Source organism: Harpia harpyja, chromosome 10, assembly GCF_026419915.1.
Source record: "Harpia harpyja isolate bHarHar1 chromosome 10, bHarHar1 primary haplotype, whole genome shotgun sequence".
NCBI classification, from domain to species: domain Eukaryota; kingdom Metazoa; phylum Chordata; class Aves; order Accipitriformes; family Accipitridae; genus Harpia; species Harpia harpyja.
The window spans coordinates 32932583-32950461 of record NC_068949.1 but is presented as its reverse complement, the minus strand read 5'-3'; the positions used below and the strand labels follow the sequence as shown (position 1 = coordinate 32950461).

Here is a 17879-nt window from a genome sequence, read left to right as displayed (position 1 = left end):
CAAGGAATTGACTTATACATGATCAGATTTTTTTTTTTTAATGAGAAAAGTTGAGGTCTTTCTACTGGCCTTTTGTCCTTGAATGGTTGGGATTCATCTTTTCCAGCTTTTTTCTGCAGCTCTGAGAGCTATAAATTAGTCTTTTATTTTTTGTGTAAGGGAAGCCAAATTTCTTTCGTAATCCAAGGACTCCCAAAGATGAGGCTTAAAAATAGATGTAAAAACCACAGAAGTTATGATAACATTTCTAATACAGGTTTGCTCCAGGTTTGTGTTAGAGTAAGGGATTAATACCATTCTGGTTATCTTGATTTTCAATGTTTTGTCAATTTGTGTGCAAATTCAAGTTTGTACACCATTCCAGGCATACTTGATACTACCTAATGGCAGAAAGGTGACCACACCAATGTTTTTGAGCCTTGTTTGACCTGTGCCAAACCTCAGTAAGCTACAGTTCAATGCATCATAATCATGCCTGGCTCCCAAGGATATGGTGTGCTTTGTGCTTTACAGAGTAGATCTGCTAAAGGTGCTCCTCAGCTTGAGCTGTGCTGGCTCCGATGACCCTTGACTGTCTCTCTTGGACTGAGTTTCTATGATTCTATACTAAGTGTGTTTGAGAACCGAAGAAGTCATTGAGCAAGTAATTTCTGCATGTTATTGAATTCCAGATGCTATTTCTGGTAGCAGTTGCTCCCCTGCTAGTGAAATACACATTTCTAAAGAAATCTAATGACATGCACAGCTCTCCTCTTAGCTTCAGTAACCAGTGTGTCCCTTACTGGGTTTTTATAGTAGTGGCAACACCAATCACAATGGAACTACCTATTTTAATGAATAGAAGTGTTGTGGCTTATAGTTATGACTCAGTGGCCCACACTTATCTCCTCCTCTTTCCCATCCTTTACCAATATTCCAGGGGGAACCATTTTGAGCTCCCAGGGAGATGACATTCTACGCAAAGACTGCAAGTTCCTGCTGCTGGAGAAGGAGAATGCCCCAGCAAAGAAGGAGATGGAGCTCTTGATCATGACAAAGGACAGTGGCAAAGTCTTTAGTGCCTCTACCACTGGGCTTAATGGAGGTAACTTCTTCTCTTCAGGACATGTGGATATGCTGAGGGCAGAGAAATGGAGACTGATCATAGGGGGAGTACAGAGTTCAGGACACCACACCTGGCTCAAAGGTCTGTAAGCCAAACAAGAAGGTCTGGCAGGCAGTTAGCCTTTAACCATGCCAGCTGCGATCTAGGTCTAGCTTTTGCATTTGAAGCTTCAGAATGTGCCTTGGAATATTTCACAAAGCTCAGGAGCTTTGAAAGCAAAAAACTAGATCTGGTTTAAACAAGCAGAGCTATCGTGTCTTCCCAATAAAAAATATGCCTTTTGCCAATGAAAGAAGATGGGCCTGGTTGAACTTCTGGTGTAATGTTTTTAATTATATTTGGTTCCTGTTCAGGATCCTTTGTCGAAGACACCTTGAAGAAAGAGAAGCAGGGGTTTTCTTCCTCTTATGCTACAGATACTGGCCTAAAATCAGATGCAAATGGTAGGAGTTTTTCCCTGTGGAAATGCAATAGAACTTTCTCCTTCCACCTCCATTACTACCTTCCCCTTTCAAGCCCACGCTCTAAGTTTAATCATGCATAAAAAGACTGCTAAAGCCTCTTTTACTGCTGTTAAAACAGGAGGACTGAAATCTGTGCCAACAAGGGACAAAGCAACTTATGCAGGTAAGTGATGCAATTCAGACTTTCATTGGAAGAAACACCAAAGCACAATATACAAAAAAGCAATCATTCTTGAGGGACATGAGTGATCTCTCTGCAATGACATCAGAGGCAGGGAATGTTTAGGAGTCTATTCTGTCTGTAATGAGCAGACCACATGCCAGAGAAATTGGTACCAGTGATTTGATTGTGGATGGGTGGGCACTTGGGGTATTTTTTTATTGCTGGAGAAAATCAGATAGCTGACAGTACAGCTGCATCCTGCTACCAGGACAGATTTATGGGGAGGAGAGGGCTCAGACAGCTCATGCTGGCTATTGCTGTCATTTATGGCTCAAAACTACAAAAAGTTGAACCCAAGGGGATCACGTTTTTCAGCTGTTCCTTTAAAATGCACTGAGTGTTGGCCCCTGTTGGAATTCCCATTGGGAATGCTGTTCCCAGCTTCCACAGGGACTAGAATTACACCCACCACATGCAGAGTGGGGTGTAAAGATTTTTCTCCATAGCGCTTTGTATAATGGATCAGACCTTGGTGTCCTTATTCTAAGAGATTCTTGACTCTGAAGTCAAGGAACTCTTCATTAACCAGGACACTGACTCTTCCCTTTTCCAGAAATACGAAATGGTGATGCGGGGGGTGCAATTGGATCAGCACCATCCTGGTGTCCCTGTGGTTCCTGCTGTAGCTGGTGGAAATGGCTCCTGGGTCTGCTTCTGGCCTGGTTGCTTCTCCTTGGACTGCTTTTTGGACTCATTGCTCTGGGTAAGGAATAACTTACAAACAAAACGTTCGAACTTAGGAACAAAACATTGAATGGGATAGAAAGACAAACAGAGGGTGTAAGCTGGCAAAGAGGCCAAGTACCAGAGATATCAATCCAGAGAACTGAGGACGAGCATATTCAGCTTGATGGTGACTGCCACTAAGATATTACAAATGGACAGAAAGAATGGACAAGGGATATAAACCTTTGATGAGGAGTTATATAGTCTTGGGGTGAGTAGGATAAGAAAACTATTGAGATCTGAGGTCTTACTTCTCAGAGACTAACAGATTTAATCTCCAGATATCCCTGCTAGAAAAAAAGATACAAAGAACAGTCCTGCAAAACTCAGTGGCCATAGCTATCATCTGACACAGTGTTGCCTTGTCCCTGCTATTAGAAGTACATATTTCAGGCACGCATCTGTGGCAGCATGTTCCCTAGCATTTCACTTTAACCTTCCAGCGGAAGAAGTGAGAAAGCTGAAATCTCGTGTGGAAAACCTCGAAAAAATCAATGGTGGCCTCCTGACAATTAACCAAGGGAATTCAAAAATAGAAAAGGATGTTTCGAGAGTAGACTTCCTTCATGGTATTTCGCCCTCCTCAACCTTCCCTTATGAAAATGAAGAGTCAGTCTGGTTGATGGTGAAGAGCAGACTGAACAAGGAAATAGAACGAGGTAAGCAGAGTCAATGTCTGTGATGCTGCATGAGACCAGATTATTTAAAGGGGAGTGGGAGGATTTGCTTGCCCAAGGGCCTAAAGACCAGAACTTTTAGAGTGCAATGAAGTCTGTCAAAAATAGTGCCCTCACCTGTCCTCAAAGACAGGCTGTGCTGGAGCTCAGAGTGCTGCCACTCACACTGATGGTACATCCCTTAAAGCCAGCAGAAAAGGGAGAAGAAAGGAAGTTGTGGACATGCCATCCTGTGCCAGGATGTATCATGTTTGCTGTAGCAAGTGAGTTTTCAATTTTGAAAGAACTACACAGAAAAATGAACCCACAACTTATTTCTCATGTTACTTTTGTTAGCAAAGGAAAGATGACTTACTTCTGTTTAGCAGATGATGGAAATAGGTTAAGAACAGAGGAGCCTACATTCTCCCAGCCTCAGAATTTTTATGGATTTGAGAAAGCAAATTTGAGGAAACTCTACTTAAAAAGCCACGCTGTGCTTGATAGCCTGTGCTGCCTGCAGCCTTGTACGTGAAGCAAGTAGCTATTCTGTTGTGAAATGCAGTCTAACGGCCCCTTCACTTCCTGTTACAGGCTACTTCCGAGGGGAGAGAGGAGAACCTGGTGCGAAAGGTACAGCCATATAGTCCTTCTCTTCCCCTGTCCTATTTCTTGGCTCTGGCAATGCACAAGTTTGGGGTGGATGTTGCCACAAGGGGCAATTGGCAGTGAGAAAGATAAAGCTGGTGTATACTTGAACAAAAAGAATCATAGAATCATTTAGGATGGAAAGGACCTTTAAGATCATCGAGTCCAACCATTAACCTAGTACTGCCATGTCCACCATTAAACCATGTCCTTAAGTGCCACATCTACATGTCTTTTAAATACCTCCAGGGATGGTGACTCAACCACTTCCCTGGGCAACCTGTTCCAATGCTTGACAACCCTTTTGGTGAAGAAATTTTTCCTAATATCCAATCTAAACCTCCCCTGCTGCAATTTGAGGCCATTTCCTCTTGTCCTATTGCTTGCTGTCTGGGAGAAGAGACCAACACCCACCTCACTACAACCTCCTTTCAGGTAGTTGGAGAGCGATAAGGTCTCCCCTCAGCCTCCTTTTCTCCAGGCTAAACAACCCCACTTCCCTCAGCCACTCCTCATGAGACTTGTGCTTTAGACCCTTCACCAACTTCATTACCCTTCTTTAGACACGCTCCAGCACCTCAATGTCTTTCTCATAGTGAGGGGCCCAAAACTAACACAGTATTCGAGGTGTGGCCTCACCAGTGCTGAGTATGGGGGAACAATTACTTCTCTAGTTCTGCTAGAGTGTAAAGCTAGTTTGCTGCTTAAATTGTAGAGGGCCTGAATCCCATGCAGAACTAATACAGGAGGCCCAATCTTGCATTGAGCCAGTGTGAAAGGCCAGATCCTGTTTGCCACTAGTGGGATGAGCCTGATCCTGCACTATTCAAGTGTGAAATGTCCCTATTCACCCAAAACTCCTTCATGTTTCATTGAAGGTGGGAGAGTAACTAGAAAAACAAAATGAATGAGTAATCATTGGAAATACCCCCAGGGTCTCTCTTGATCTTTTTTTTTTTCTCTTTTCTCAGGTGACATGGGAATGCAAGGTCCCAGAGGTGAGTCTGGAGTTACCTGCTTTCTCAGGTAGATTGGCAGCCTGCCATAGGGCCTGCATAGCAAATGGATTATTGCTACTCCAGAAGTTAGATACAGAAGCTGATGCATTCTGTAGTTCAGATATGGTTGTGATGGTTGGGATTTTTACTCTTCTTCTGGGCAAAGACAATTTTAGAATTCACAGTAGAAGAGGTAACAGATCTCACTTTGAATCTAGAAACTTCTTTCACCTGGATGAAAGTCATTCCTGAAGCCAAGCTCTACCTGTTTTAATCACAGAGTGCGTCAGAGGATTTTGCGTGGTATGAATGATTCAATCCATTGCATAAATACAAGGGGGCCAATGTGGCATTGCTGGAGATGGTAGAACTTGTAAACATGCCAGGAACATAAACTCCTTTTTATGGGGGGTGAGGATCGGCCAAAGTGACAAACAGGGAAGACCTATTCGCTACTGACTGTCTATTTCTTTCTCTCTACAGGAGAGCGAGGACTTCCTGGTGTCCCAGGTGGGCAGTAGTACAATTCCCCTTTGAGGGAGGACATTTAGTGACATTACTGTAGGCAAGAACAGATTTTGCACTGCAAACCTAGCTCAAGGTGGTTATCTAAAGAGTCAATATTTAGCATAGACTAAGTCACTTGATCAATACCTTAGTGCAGAGCTACAGACACAGCTCAGAGACTTGGTTACAAGCAAGGCCTCAGCCTGACTTCCACTTAGTTGAACATGGCTAATTTGGGGTTGTGAAGATCCCAGCCTACCTTTGAAAGAGTCCCACAGCTGCATGAGTACTTGGCCCAACTTTCTTGTGCTCTTACATGTATTGTGTTCTTCTAAAGAGATCCCTGTTCAAGTACCCTCCTTCCAAGTAATATATTCTTTACCCGAGCTAATGAATCCCTCCAGACTTCAGGTTCCCCTAATTTGCATGTTATTCTTTCATGGTACACAGACAAGGGCTCTGAACATTTGCTGTGTTTTTCTTTCCAGGCATTCCTGGTCCAAATGGGCACCAAGGACCAGAAGGACCAAAAGGACAGAAAGGCAGCATGGGTAAGCATCTCTATCAATGCTGTTAGTCTCTCACAACTGATTGACACATGGCATGGGAATACAGACACCAGGTTGGTGTGATCATTGCCTTCCCCATGGAGGTGGCCATGGATCCTCTTGCCCAAGGCCTCCCATAAAGACACCTTTTTTTACAAGGCATTTGTTTCCTGTAGGTGATCCTGGCATGGAAGGTCCCATGGGACAAAGAGGTCGAGAAGGGCTACCAGGGCCTCGAGGGGAGCCTGGACCACCTGGATTTGGAGAAAAAGGGGACAGAGGTAGGAACTAAGTGTCCCATTCTTGCATAAAGCAGAGATGGACAAAAGCTAGAGTTTGGTCCCAATTTATAAAACACCTCAGTGATAGAATTTGATTTGCTTATTCAAATCCAGATTTCATTTCAGACATTTCCCAGCACAGACAAATCTGGCCTAAGGGATTTTTTTTTGCCAAACTTACAATGGGTAAACAAGGGTTGTTTTGGTTTGCGAGGTCTCACAGTCAGGTTTCAATGTGGCAGAACCAAGAACATGTAGTATCAAGGTCATCTTCTTCCCTCTTATCCAAGTCACCAAAGCTGGGGGATTTGTTATGCTCACCCCAAAGCCCAGTGAGATGCAATTTTTTTCTTGGACAATGCATGCTTATTTGGGTGGTTTGAACTGACCAGCAGATTTTTCATGACACTTGCCAAAGAAAGAAGAACAGGAGATGGGATAATGGAAAAATGCAATCGCAATTGTATTCTACAGTATCTATTCATGCTCTTATTCTGCATTCTAGGTGTTGTTGGTGAGCCAGGTCCTCCAGGGCCACCTGGTCCTCCAGGTTCTGCTGGCCTTAAAGGTAAATATGAAGATGGACAGAGAGAGCCTAGCAGGCTGGTTAGGAGTAAATAAGCACTCCAGCCTTCTTGCTTCACTTGTGTTGCACTGCAGTAATCAGAAAAGTGAACTAATGGTCCTCATTTTAGATAAAATTTACTTTGGAAGGTACATGTAACTTTAGAGCAATAAATTCTTGGAGATTTTTAGTGAGAATGGGGATTGGCAGGGAGGTTTCTCAAAACATCAATCTTTAAGATATGTGATGTTTCCAGCTGTTTTTTCCTCTACTTTCAGAAATAAGAAGGTAAACTGCATATCCCTAACAGGCTTCTAACAGAATTACAGCTGTACAATCCATGTAACTGCGATAAAAATTGCACTATAAAAATATGAGTCCCACTTGAGGCACAGATCCCAGCGTCTCAGCCAAGATGGAAGGCTTGAGTCTCGTTACCTTACTTTAGGGAAAACAACTTCCTCTATGTCACAAGACTAAGTTGTGTAGATTTGTTGTCCTGGTTTTGATGATGCCACTGATGCAAATTCTTCCAGTAGCTGGGGGAATTCCAATCTGCTAAACACCTGTTGGGTTGTGGATGCTATTGGGCAAACCAAAAGAGATTTGTTCATTTTCTAATTGTGGTGTTACTGAAAGAAAATCCATGTTCCTTATTCACAGGTCTGATGGGCTCTCCAGGCCCACAAGGTCCTCCAGGTGAGTGCTGCATTCCTTTGCTATGGCATCTAGAGACTAGAGAAAACAAAAACAGAGTGACAGCTTCTCATAGTTTTTCCTTTTCAGTGATGCATAATGGTGAGTGAGATGAATTAAACCCCCCATCTCATTTTTCTGCAGGTCCTCCCGGCCTACAAGGATTTAGAGGAGAAGCAGGTCTCCCAGGTGCTAAAGGTGAGCTTCTCTTCCCCTCAGCAATTACAGCAGCACTAGCTGATGTGCTTTTCTAGCACTGCTCTGAGTAGCAGACTTGGTCTGAGCATGTAGCATTTTGACGCTAGGGAAGCTAGGAAGAAAAGCATAAGACTGAGGAAAGGGAAGGAGGAACTAAACTTACTTAGTCAGTGATTGCAAGCAAATATTGAGAAATACAAGAGACGCAGAGGTAACAGAGCAGGCTAGGTGAGGAAACATGGTTGGATGGACGGAGCTGTATTGAAGGAAAAGAATTGCCAGTTTGAGTTTGTCTAATATCAGAGTATCTGTATTTCCACTATGATTTTTCTTGATGCATGAAATTTCTTTCCATTCTGACTTGTTATTAGTATTCTTCAATCATCCACATATCTTTCAGGTGAGAAAGGAGCCGCTGGAGCCCCTGGACCCAAAGGTATGTTGATTAGTTATCTTTTGTGGATATTTTCTTTAGATTCCTTTAGATATGGATACTGTCCATGGGTATTAACCCTATCCTTCTTTGGCTTTTTCTTCTGTGCTCTTGTCAGAAAGCAGACTTTATTTTCTCTGATGGAAACATTTTACAATACAATGAAGCAATCTCACAGAATCATTCCCTTTTTTGTACCACAGGTGATCAGGGTGAGAAGGGTTCTCGTGGAATGACAGGTCAGTGGATTGTTTTCCTGGAGTAACAGCCTATCTAATATACATGTGCATTATTTGAGTTTTCAAACAACAGTATAGCCCAGCCAATCCCAGTCAGCCTTCTGACAAAAGTATAATGATGTTATTGGTTATAGGAGTTTTATTTTTGCACCCAATTTTTAAACAACTAGATCCCATTCTTGATTCCAGTAATCTTGGTAGCAATCTTTGTATTTAGCTTTAGGGAAATTCTCCCTCACGTGCCCTGTGTTCCTGTCACTTGAGCTTTTCTAATGCCCAGAGACAGTCACAAATCATGAGGCCTGAACATCCTGTCAATGTTGTTTTCCAATTGCAAAGCACCAAATATTGCTGACAGTGATAAATTGTATCTTCGCCAAGATTTAATTCATTTTCATACCATTTTACTACAGGTGAACAAGGCTCAAGAGGAATGCCTGGTTCTCCGGGAGAGCCAGGGGCTAAAGGACCTGCAGGTGGGTAACAGAAAACAGCTGTGTTTATATGTGGGACAATGTCATTTCTATCCAGAGTGTATTTCTATGAGCACAGACAAGGAAACAACATGGGAGTGGAATCATACTGGTTGTGATCCTAGGTCTCTTCTCTAGATGGATAAGATTAGTCTGTATACTCAGATAAGATGTCCTACGGTTAAGTTTCAAGTGAATGATTTCTGGATCTTCAGTAACTGCAGCCAAGGTTTCTTTCAGATGCAATATGATGAAAAGCCACCCTCTTGTGTTTAGGGCTGTACCTCACTTAGCAGGAGGACAGGGCAACTGTTGTACTATTTCAGCAGTCCCTAACAATCTCTTTTCTTTGGACAGGACAAGCTGGCCGTGATGGACAGCCAGGTGAAAAAGGTAAGGGATTCCTTTGAGATGATAGAACTGCAGGTACTTTCTGAGTTGGCAGGAGGTTGATTTGTAAAAGGGGTGCGAGAAGATGGCAGCAGGTTCATGTGCTGGGATCTTGCTGCCTCAGAAGAGCTGTAGAGTCAACCATGTAAGCATGGAACTGAGACATACAATGGAGCTGGCTGTAAACTTGTGACAGGGTTCTTCTCACTACAGAACTCTTGTCATTGATGATCGCCTGCCAGACACTGCTGCTGAAAATGGCCAGTTGCCTATGAGGATACAATAGGTAGAAAGTACTGCGGGATGGCTGGTGGCCAAGCTTGAATGGATTGGTAGATTGTAAGTCAGTGACTTCTGGCTTGTTAATGGTGATTATATCCCTAGGTGAACCAGGTCTTATGGGAATGCCAGGAGCCCGAGGCCCCCCAGGACCCTCTGGAGATGCAGGACAGCCAGGTAAAAGCATACAGAGAACAAAAATACTTTTTGCTCAGTCAGGAACACAGATGTCTGTCAACAATTTCCAGTCTTAATTTGAAGCTAAGGCTGGCAGAGGATCTCTGTACTGTAAGATGGTGATGAAAGGAAAACACACAGGGAATCTAGACCCTTTGTGATCTCAGGATTGCATACACTGCAAACAAGAACATAGCTGCTATGAGCCAATGTTCAGTTTACATACCAGGTGCTAGGCCAGTTTACATCACTTGTGGACCGTGTGCTATAATTTCCAGTAAATGCAATCTTTTTCTACCTGCTATCCTTTCCCCACCTGAAATTTGTTTAGGCGACTTAAAATTTTTGCCTTTTTCTACCAGGTCTCACAGGACCCCAAGGACCACCAGGTAGGCTTTTCCACCATGTTCCAGTTTATTAATGACACACTTGATATGGGCTCAGAAAACCCTTGTAATTTTCCCTCAGTGCTGCTCAGGGCTTCCAAAGTGATATTCCAAGTTTTCTGCATCTTCTTTGGCTTTTGAGACAGGTTTTGTGGTTGGTGTGTAGTTTTTGAGAAATGCAGGGCCTCGGAGTGTTGAAAATTTGCCTCTCCCCAAAACATAGTTTGCAACAAATAACATGTTTCAGTTCCCTGTGCATCACTGAAAAGTCCTCCTAATCAGCAGCAGAAACAGAGGGGAGAGGATGTAGCAATAGAGGTGAAAACAGAGGATGTGATGTCTGCAAGCAAAGGTGGTTTGGGGGGCAAGTCACCAGGGAATTTATCCAGGAGCCTCAGGACAGGGAGCAGTACCTGGAAGAAGCTATAGGTAAATCTAGGAAGCAGTGCTGTCATCAAGGGAGCAGTGGGAGAAAGGAAGGCTTTAACTACGCCCAGTGACACTACCAGCTCAGTCTACAGTCCACTGTGAATTCCTCCACTTGCTGTCAGGGACCTGCTTATAAATGCTGAAAGCCAGGATCATGAGTAGGGAGCTCCTTCTATAAACCCACACGTGAAACTCAATTAGGGTACCTGGAAAAAATAGAGCAAATAATATTTGTACTAACCATTTTAAATTGTTCATCTACCTCATATCAGGACTTCCAGGCAATCCAGGCCGGCCAGGGGCTAAAGGTGAGTTTTGTTTCTTTTCTAATACTCATTTTCTTTCTAAGCACTTCATTTTAGGGAGGATAGCTGCTCTGCTGACCAGTCCCTGAATCAACAGTGGCATCTAGTGGCTTTAGGAAGGGAAGGTTTGAGAAACAGACGGTAGCCAAGGCCTCCCTGAGCATACAGAAAAGGCAGGGCATCTGCTGAGGCACGCAGCATGACAGTTCTCCGCTGAGACAACCTTAGCAAACGTGGTTCTGTCCTGAGCATATGAGTATGATGCCTGGTGACTGCAATGGGAGCTGCGTGCCTGCGTCGGATAAACCAAGGCCTATTGCCTATGCTGGCAGAGGTAGTGCTTGGAAAGCTGATTGGAGGATATCTCTGGATTAGCTGAGCTCCGTTGCTTCCCCCATGACCTTCTAGTGCTGTGACTTCTCAGACAGGAGATCAAGGGCAAAGAGGACAGAAATAATGTTTAAGAAGACAATGTCATTGAGCTAGTGACAAATCTTCCCCCCAAAAGAAATGCATCTTTTGTCTCTTTGTTTTCTTAGGAGAACCTGGAGCTCCAGGAAAAGTCATAAGTGCTGGTATGTAGTGCTGGGAGAGTTCAAACACTTCTGCTTTTGAAGGATTTTCTCTGTTTTTTGTTATGCCTCCTAAATTCATCTCGACTGTCAGACCTGTACTGGCGCTCCCTGTGCTGGGAGAATACATACGCTATAGATGTGTGATTCCTTAAGGATAGATTTGTTACACATTCGCTGGATGTGTGTATATATGTGTATGTGTGCAAGTGTATGTTTTTGTATTCCAGAGGGCTCGTCAACTATTGCTCTGCCAGGCCCACCAGGCCCCCCAGGCCCAGCCGGCCCCACTGGACCCCCAGGTGTTCCAGGTGAGGAAGCTGCTCCTCTGCTGTGGTTTTCGCAGGCAGCTTACATTGCTGTGCATCCAGTTCGTAATTTAATGTGTGATGTTTACTGTCTCTGCCAGGCTGCCCTGTCTGGGAGGCAAGATTGCTCAGGCAGGACTCATGGTCCTCACCCTTCCCTGCAGAAAGACCAATATCTCAGGTTGACTTAGGAAAGCAGCAGCCTCAAGGAAGAGATGGGATATGATCACAGGGGGGAAGGACAGAAGGGAGGGCTGAGAAGATGAAGAAACTGGGAACACTGTTGTTGTCCTTTGATCTGATGAGTATAAAGTAGTGATAAGTTCAAATCCAGTGAGTAGAATCAAGCTCTTTTGCCTCTCAGGAAAGCAGGCTTGTGTCTAATTCCTTTCCTGGCACTGTTAATGAAATCAGGAAGTGCTTGTTTTCCAGTCTTAGCTTTGAACTCAAGACAGCAGAAATCCCACATGAGCATCTGCAAATCTTTCACACACACGCACACAGAGTCTGGCTATGCATGAGCTTGTCCTCAGCCTCCTCTGTCCCAGGTCAGACACCGCCCTCCAGCACGCTGGTGTCAGGCAGCAGAGTTCCTGAGCCCTGGTTCTCATGGCACTTCTGTGCCTCTCCCAGCTGTATAGCTGGAGCTAATCCTGGAGCCGGTTTGGTAGAGCTAGCCTCAATTTGCAGCAGGGAATGAGAGAGGAGGATTAGGCCTATTGCATTTCTACTGTGGTCAGTGACTTTCTGGTTATTTCCCCAGTCTAAGAGGCACTAAGCACTTTAATTGCCACATGATGGAAAATAAGCCTCTTCTCTGGACCTTCAAGTAATACATGGGACATTGATGAATTCATACCCCATAGCAATTCCATTTACTTGTGCAGACAAATACATTATTTGAAACTCAGTTCTTATAAAAGACCTATTGATTCTTTCCTGCTACTGTAAAATACAACCAGAAAAATCTAATGCAATCTGTTTTTTTTCCTTTGAAACCAGGTCCTGTTGGACCAGCTGGTCTCCCTGGACAACAAGGTACCATTCTCCATCAGCTCTGATTCTGCTTCTTAAGAGAACTGAATTCATTAATTTTCCCTTGTTTCTAATTCTCTCAGCCCTTGGCACAATCCCTCTCCCTTTTGTTTGCAGATTTCTTCCTTTCAGTTAATTTTGCTGCACTATTTGGCTTAATTAATCTTGTACAGAATTTCTATTCTTTTATCTTTCCCAGGGGAAGAAGGGAGGGTGGTAAGAGCCAGCATGATGTGGATGCTGCAGATGTCTTTTTTTCTTATGTTTTTCTGGAGGCTGGTATTTCTAAGGCATTTCTCAAGTGCAGTTGCCTTTCTGTGGTAGGGGGTATAGCCCAGCTGGATGCTTCCTGCCATTTTGAAAGGTGGGAGAATAAACTAGAACCAAACTGGGAATAATGTCACTGTGAAACCACTGCCAATTGGACAGACAGCTGTTTGGAAGGGCCTGAACAGAGCTGACTCCTATGAACCTTCCTTAGCTGACTTTCTATGATCCTGTTAGAGCAAATTCTGCAGTAATTTCTACATTTTAATACAGTGTCCCTCAGAGCCAGGGACTGAGTTCATGCTCCCAGTTCACATAAGCAAAGTCTGAACCTGTTGTCAGGGAGGTGAGGAGTGGGTACAAAATGTCATCCTCTCTCAGTTACATAATTCACTTTCTCTTTTTTTTTCCTAAAAAAGGTCCACGGGGTGAGAAGGGATCCCCAGGTGAAGCTGTGATAGAAACTATCAAAACAGAAGTCTCATCATTAACATCTCAAAGTAAGTGGGCCTGCCTTTCCACTCCTTTGCTTGGAGGTGCCAGAGGCCTCAAGGCCTGCTCACAGCTAACAGGAGATGCCTCTACCTCTTTCCCCTCAATGTGATATAGGGCAAGTGTGTGTGTGTATTTTTGGTGGTGGGACAGCAATACCAGCTACCTCTTCTGCCCTCCTTCTCATCTGTGCATCCAAAAGTGCTTTCAAAAGGAGACAGATGGCATCAGGCCCATGTCACAGAGAGGAAAGCTAAGGAATGGTGACTGGTGAACAGTCCCTAACATTAGAGATGGTCACAGAGGTGTGAGGTTTCAGCCTGGCCTTTTAGCCCTTGTGTTCACACAGGGCAGTTCCCTGTGTAATATGAACACAGAGCTATCCGTAAGAGGAGAACCACTTTCAGAAGGCATATTAATCTGACCAACAGAAATCAGAATATCTCTGTGAATTAGAGGACGAATTCACAGGGGAGCAAATGCTATTTTAAGATGAAAGTAAGTGGAGCAGAACAGAATGGATTAGCAGCATCCCAAGAAGAGTGTCTGCTTGTTCTGTGCAATACTAGATGTGTGGTGCACTTACAATCAGTATTCCTATGCTCTGGGACCTCTGCAAGTGTGCAGGAGAGGCAAGGTAGAGGAGAGCATAAAATTGTAAATGGTCCTTGCCTGATCACCATCTGAATGGCGTTATGTAGATCCAGACCATGCTTCAGTACTCTCCCATCCCCCATTCAGGAGTCTTGGATCTCAGCATCACTGAACTTTGAGTTTGTGCCTCAGCTTGGAGGTCAGGATACATCTCCAATCAAGATAACACAGTGCAGCTAGTTGTTAAATAATGGCTGCATAATGTTCTCCTCCCAAAACTTGCCCCTCTGAAAGAATCTTTCCTCTCCTTGAAAGTTCTTTCCCTCCTTCTCTAGCCTTTGAGTCCTTTGCTCTTTCCCTCAGCAACTATTACTCTCCAGAGAGATCTTCTCCCTGTTTCCAAAATGCTGCCAGCCTGCTCAGCACTGTATTTTGCTTCATGTTCTAACCTGCATGCTGGCAACCAAACACATCTCTTCTCTTCCCTCTCTGCCTCAACTTTGACTTAGGTCACCCAGGTCCTGCTTTAGTCCACTTTTGATTGTAAGAGCTTCTAACAGCAACGTAATGACAGTGTTTCCATAGCAGCAGTAGCTCCATAGCAACAACTTTCCCTTTTTTGTGTGTGTTTCATTTGCACAGTGCTGGCAGATTTACAAGGGCGAGCAGGACCACCAGGTCCCCCTGGACCACCAGGTATGTAATATAGCAGAGCTCAGTATGTAAGCAGGGGGACGCTAACACACGTCATGTTTCTGGGCCGTGCAGTTTGCTGACTAAATATTCTATAATACCCCTGTTTCTTTTGTCATCAGGTGAATCTGTGCAGGGTCCTCCTGGACCTCGTGGCCCCCCAGGTAAGAGCTTGTTTCTCTGAAACAAACCTGGAAAGTGGGAGGTTTTTCAGTGCCTCTGTCCCGTGCCTTGCAGTATCCCAGACGCAGTCTTGGACCTTGTGGAGTTAGTAGGGCTGACTTTACTGGAAGCAGAATTTCACACAGTGGGTTCCTACTAACACAATTTCACTGCAATATAGTTTCACAGCAGCAAGATGCTGCCCAAGAGAGGAGATTTGCCTTGGCAGAGGTTTGCTAGCCAGAGTAGTAATTCATAAAAGCCATACTTTTGGGGAAGACACTCGACGTTCTCAAGTCCCTAAAGGAAGTAACTGCAATCAGTTCCATCTTTTTACTTCTTACTTGTTCAGCCTTAACTTCCAGCTGGAGACAGATGGAGCAGTTCTTATCATGAGGAACATATCCCCACTCCACTTCCTGTAGAACAGATTTCCCTTTCACAGCTAGAAGAGGGGAGGTGCAGGGGGACACGAGACAGGAGCATAGCCCCATTCCTTACTCTCTGCTCAGTAGCAAAGGGGAGCAGGTCAGGTGTGTGATGAAATGAACTTTCCCTTTCAGTGCAGTGAAGGCCAGGTGGGATAAGCACTCTGTTCCACAAAGAAAGGAGTTCTGTCCTATGTCTGCTGTGGTGGCAAATGATAATGAACAATAACTAACAGGGACAGATGTGTGTGGAGAAAACAATGATACTAGCCTACACTTGGAAATATTTGAGCTATGGCCATGGCTGGAGGTGTAGCAGCTCTGACATGCATTTACTTACATTGCTGGGGCGCATCCTTCCTGAAGCCTTTTTGTGTCCCTTTTGCCTAGGAGAAGGATTGCCAGGACCTCCAGGCCCACCAGGGAGACCAGGATCTTCCATGTCCACCTCAGGTAGGTTCTCCCCGCTCATTCCCTCCTGTGCCCTGGGAACGTTCTGACTGTTGGGGTTCCAGAGAGCACATCCTCGGCTAGGAGCAGGTGGAGCCAGAGGAAACTTGTGTCATGTTCTGTTGGATGTCATTAAGAAACCTTTTTGTTTTAATTACAGAAACATTCCTCACAGGCCCACCAGGTCCACCAGGCCCACCAGGCCCGAAGGGAGACCAAGGTGGGTATATTTTGCTGCCTCACCAAGATATTAGATGGATCTCAACACGTCAGACTGAAAAGAAGGAAGGAAGGGCTTGGAAGCAGAAAGTGTCCTGCCTTTCTGTGGCTGTAAGAAAGCTAGCACAGTGGTCACTAAATAGGACTCCTGTCTGCTGCCATAAAACAAGTCAATCTTTGTCGGAGAAATTTATTAGCCTCCAGTACTGGTGTCAAGGCAATCGCCGTATTCAGATCCCAACTTTGCAAGCCTATTAGACTCAGCAGCATTCAGAGCTTCAGATTTGCCATTAAAGGGGAACAGTCTTTTTGCAGAATGCAGTCTTGGCTAAGTCAGTGCAAGCAGGTGGCCCTGTGAAGTGTAGCTCAGCTCTGAGCTGGCAGTAGAACATGGGACCTACTCCCTTTACCGATTTCTGCCCTGTATGTTGAAGGCTATGATAATATTCTGCAGTGTGGGCTGGGATGTTGCAGATCACAACAAAGCAAATGCTAACACTGTTCCTCTGCTTCCCTGTTCACAGGCGAGCGAGGTCCACGAGGATTCACGGGTAAGGAAGCTTCCAGGAGATATCAGTAGGGTACAGGGTAGGTTGCCTGCGTCTATGACTGCTCCTCCATTTCTGTGTCCCATGCAGGAGAACCCGGTGAGCCTGGCCTTTCAGCATTCCCCTCCCATGGTCAGTCTGTGCCCCCTTTCCTCCTTTGAATTCATTGTCCCTAGGCTGAAGCCAGAGGGCAAAATCCTGCTCTATTGATTCTAGCTTAGTTCTAGTGGAGCCAGGATTTTGTCCACACACTTTATTCCTGTGAATCTCTGACTCTTCTTCTGCAATTGGCAGGTGACAGAGTCACCATGCAGGGACCTCCAGGAGTTCCAGGCCCGCCAGGCCCACCTGGGCCCAAAGGTGAAGTTAAAAATCTTCTTTCTTTCTTTGCTGGTGGCCTCACACAGCCAAGAGTGGTTGAGACTAAAGGTCCTTTGGGAACTACAGCTGTGCCCACCCTGCCTTTTCAGGCAGAGCAGGACCATGGCAATAGAATTGCTCTGAGTACAAGGTACCCAGGCAGGTCACAGAAGACTCAGGAAAGCTGCCGTGGCCTCTTCTTTCTGCTCTTCCCCAACAAGCTGCTAATTCAAGATAGTCATTACAAGGGCTGGGTAGTTGCTTCTCTGACAACATGTAGCTCAACTGTTTTACATGACCAAGTTATGCAACATGCAGTGACACTCATTACAATTGTCTGTCTCCCTCACTCTGGTTTCCAGGTGATGCAGGTGTCCCAGGCGCTCCTGGCATCCCAGGAGCATCTCGAGGTAAGAGGCCAGACCATCATTGCTCTGATAGTATCAAGAAATGCTCGCATCCTGGTGGAGACTTTGAAAAACCTCCTTTGGGTTTTACAAATGTGGGTGCCAACCTAATGCTGATGGGATTTGTGTTCAAAACCTCTTTTTGCACAGCCTGCATTAAATCAGACAATTTAAGAATTGCAAGTTTTCTGTTTCCAGATTACTGGGAATCCTTTGAGCCAGAATTTGTCCTCATAGGCCATGAAAGAAAGGGATTCTAAGTTGGCTAACCGTGTTCCACAAGGGATTAGGGAAGCTGCATTGAACCCTCTAGTGGAAAAACTACTGATCAGAACAAAAGTGCCCTTTGTTCTTTGTACTTAGTACTTACCTAGCCTCAGGTGGATTCATGTGAATTAAGCTGCTTTCATTCTGAGTAAGAGCATCTCTGTATGCAGGATATTAATGCAGTTTCACAAAAACTGCATATGGATTAACTTAAGTGCCTCTCCATGTGAACAAGCCCTCTGCTTCTCCACATTGTGTCCTAGGAATACTACCTCAGGGTGCTGGGAAGACAGACACCTTAAAGAGCATAAGGTGTCACGCGACACCATGGTGACAGGAGTCACACAGGGC

General features: G+C 44.7%; 1 protein-coding gene across 1 annotated transcript in view; it reads left to right on the top strand.

The window, feature by feature from the left end:
* The window catches only part of COL17A1 (collagen type XVII alpha 1 chain), a 42876-nt gene that overhangs the window by 16067 nt on the left and 8930 nt on the right, over positions 1 to 17879 (top strand). Inside the window, exons 14-45 of the mRNA XM_052800021.1 lie at positions 920 to 1084; positions 1459 to 1548; positions 1688 to 1732; positions 2346 to 2495; positions 2962 to 3177; positions 3769 to 3807; positions 4794 to 4820; positions 5304 to 5330; positions 5816 to 5878; positions 6052 to 6156; positions 6662 to 6724; positions 7385 to 7420; positions 7562 to 7615; positions 8016 to 8051; positions 8252 to 8287; positions 8701 to 8763; positions 9118 to 9153; positions 9535 to 9606; positions 9969 to 9995; positions 10694 to 10729; positions 11266 to 11301; positions 11529 to 11609; positions 12609 to 12644; positions 13328 to 13408; positions 14637 to 14690; positions 14810 to 14851; positions 15668 to 15730; positions 15888 to 15947; positions 16471 to 16497; positions 16585 to 16626; positions 16789 to 16854; positions 17217 to 17264. Of these exons, the coding sequence (XP_052655981.1) occupies positions 920 to 1084; positions 1459 to 1548; positions 1688 to 1732; positions 2346 to 2495; positions 2962 to 3177; positions 3769 to 3807; positions 4794 to 4820; positions 5304 to 5330; positions 5816 to 5878; positions 6052 to 6156; positions 6662 to 6724; positions 7385 to 7420; positions 7562 to 7615; positions 8016 to 8051; positions 8252 to 8287; positions 8701 to 8763; positions 9118 to 9153; positions 9535 to 9606; positions 9969 to 9995; positions 10694 to 10729; positions 11266 to 11301; positions 11529 to 11609; positions 12609 to 12644; positions 13328 to 13408; positions 14637 to 14690; positions 14810 to 14851; positions 15668 to 15730; positions 15888 to 15947; positions 16471 to 16497; positions 16585 to 16626; positions 16789 to 16854; positions 17217 to 17264 (2022 nt within the window). The remainder of the gene's footprint in view (positions 1 to 919; positions 1085 to 1458; positions 1549 to 1687; positions 1733 to 2345; positions 2496 to 2961; positions 3178 to 3768; positions 3808 to 4793; positions 4821 to 5303; positions 5331 to 5815; positions 5879 to 6051; positions 6157 to 6661; positions 6725 to 7384; positions 7421 to 7561; positions 7616 to 8015; positions 8052 to 8251; positions 8288 to 8700; positions 8764 to 9117; positions 9154 to 9534; positions 9607 to 9968; positions 9996 to 10693; positions 10730 to 11265; positions 11302 to 11528; positions 11610 to 12608; positions 12645 to 13327; positions 13409 to 14636; positions 14691 to 14809; positions 14852 to 15667; positions 15731 to 15887; positions 15948 to 16470; positions 16498 to 16584; positions 16627 to 16788; positions 16855 to 17216; positions 17265 to 17879) is intronic.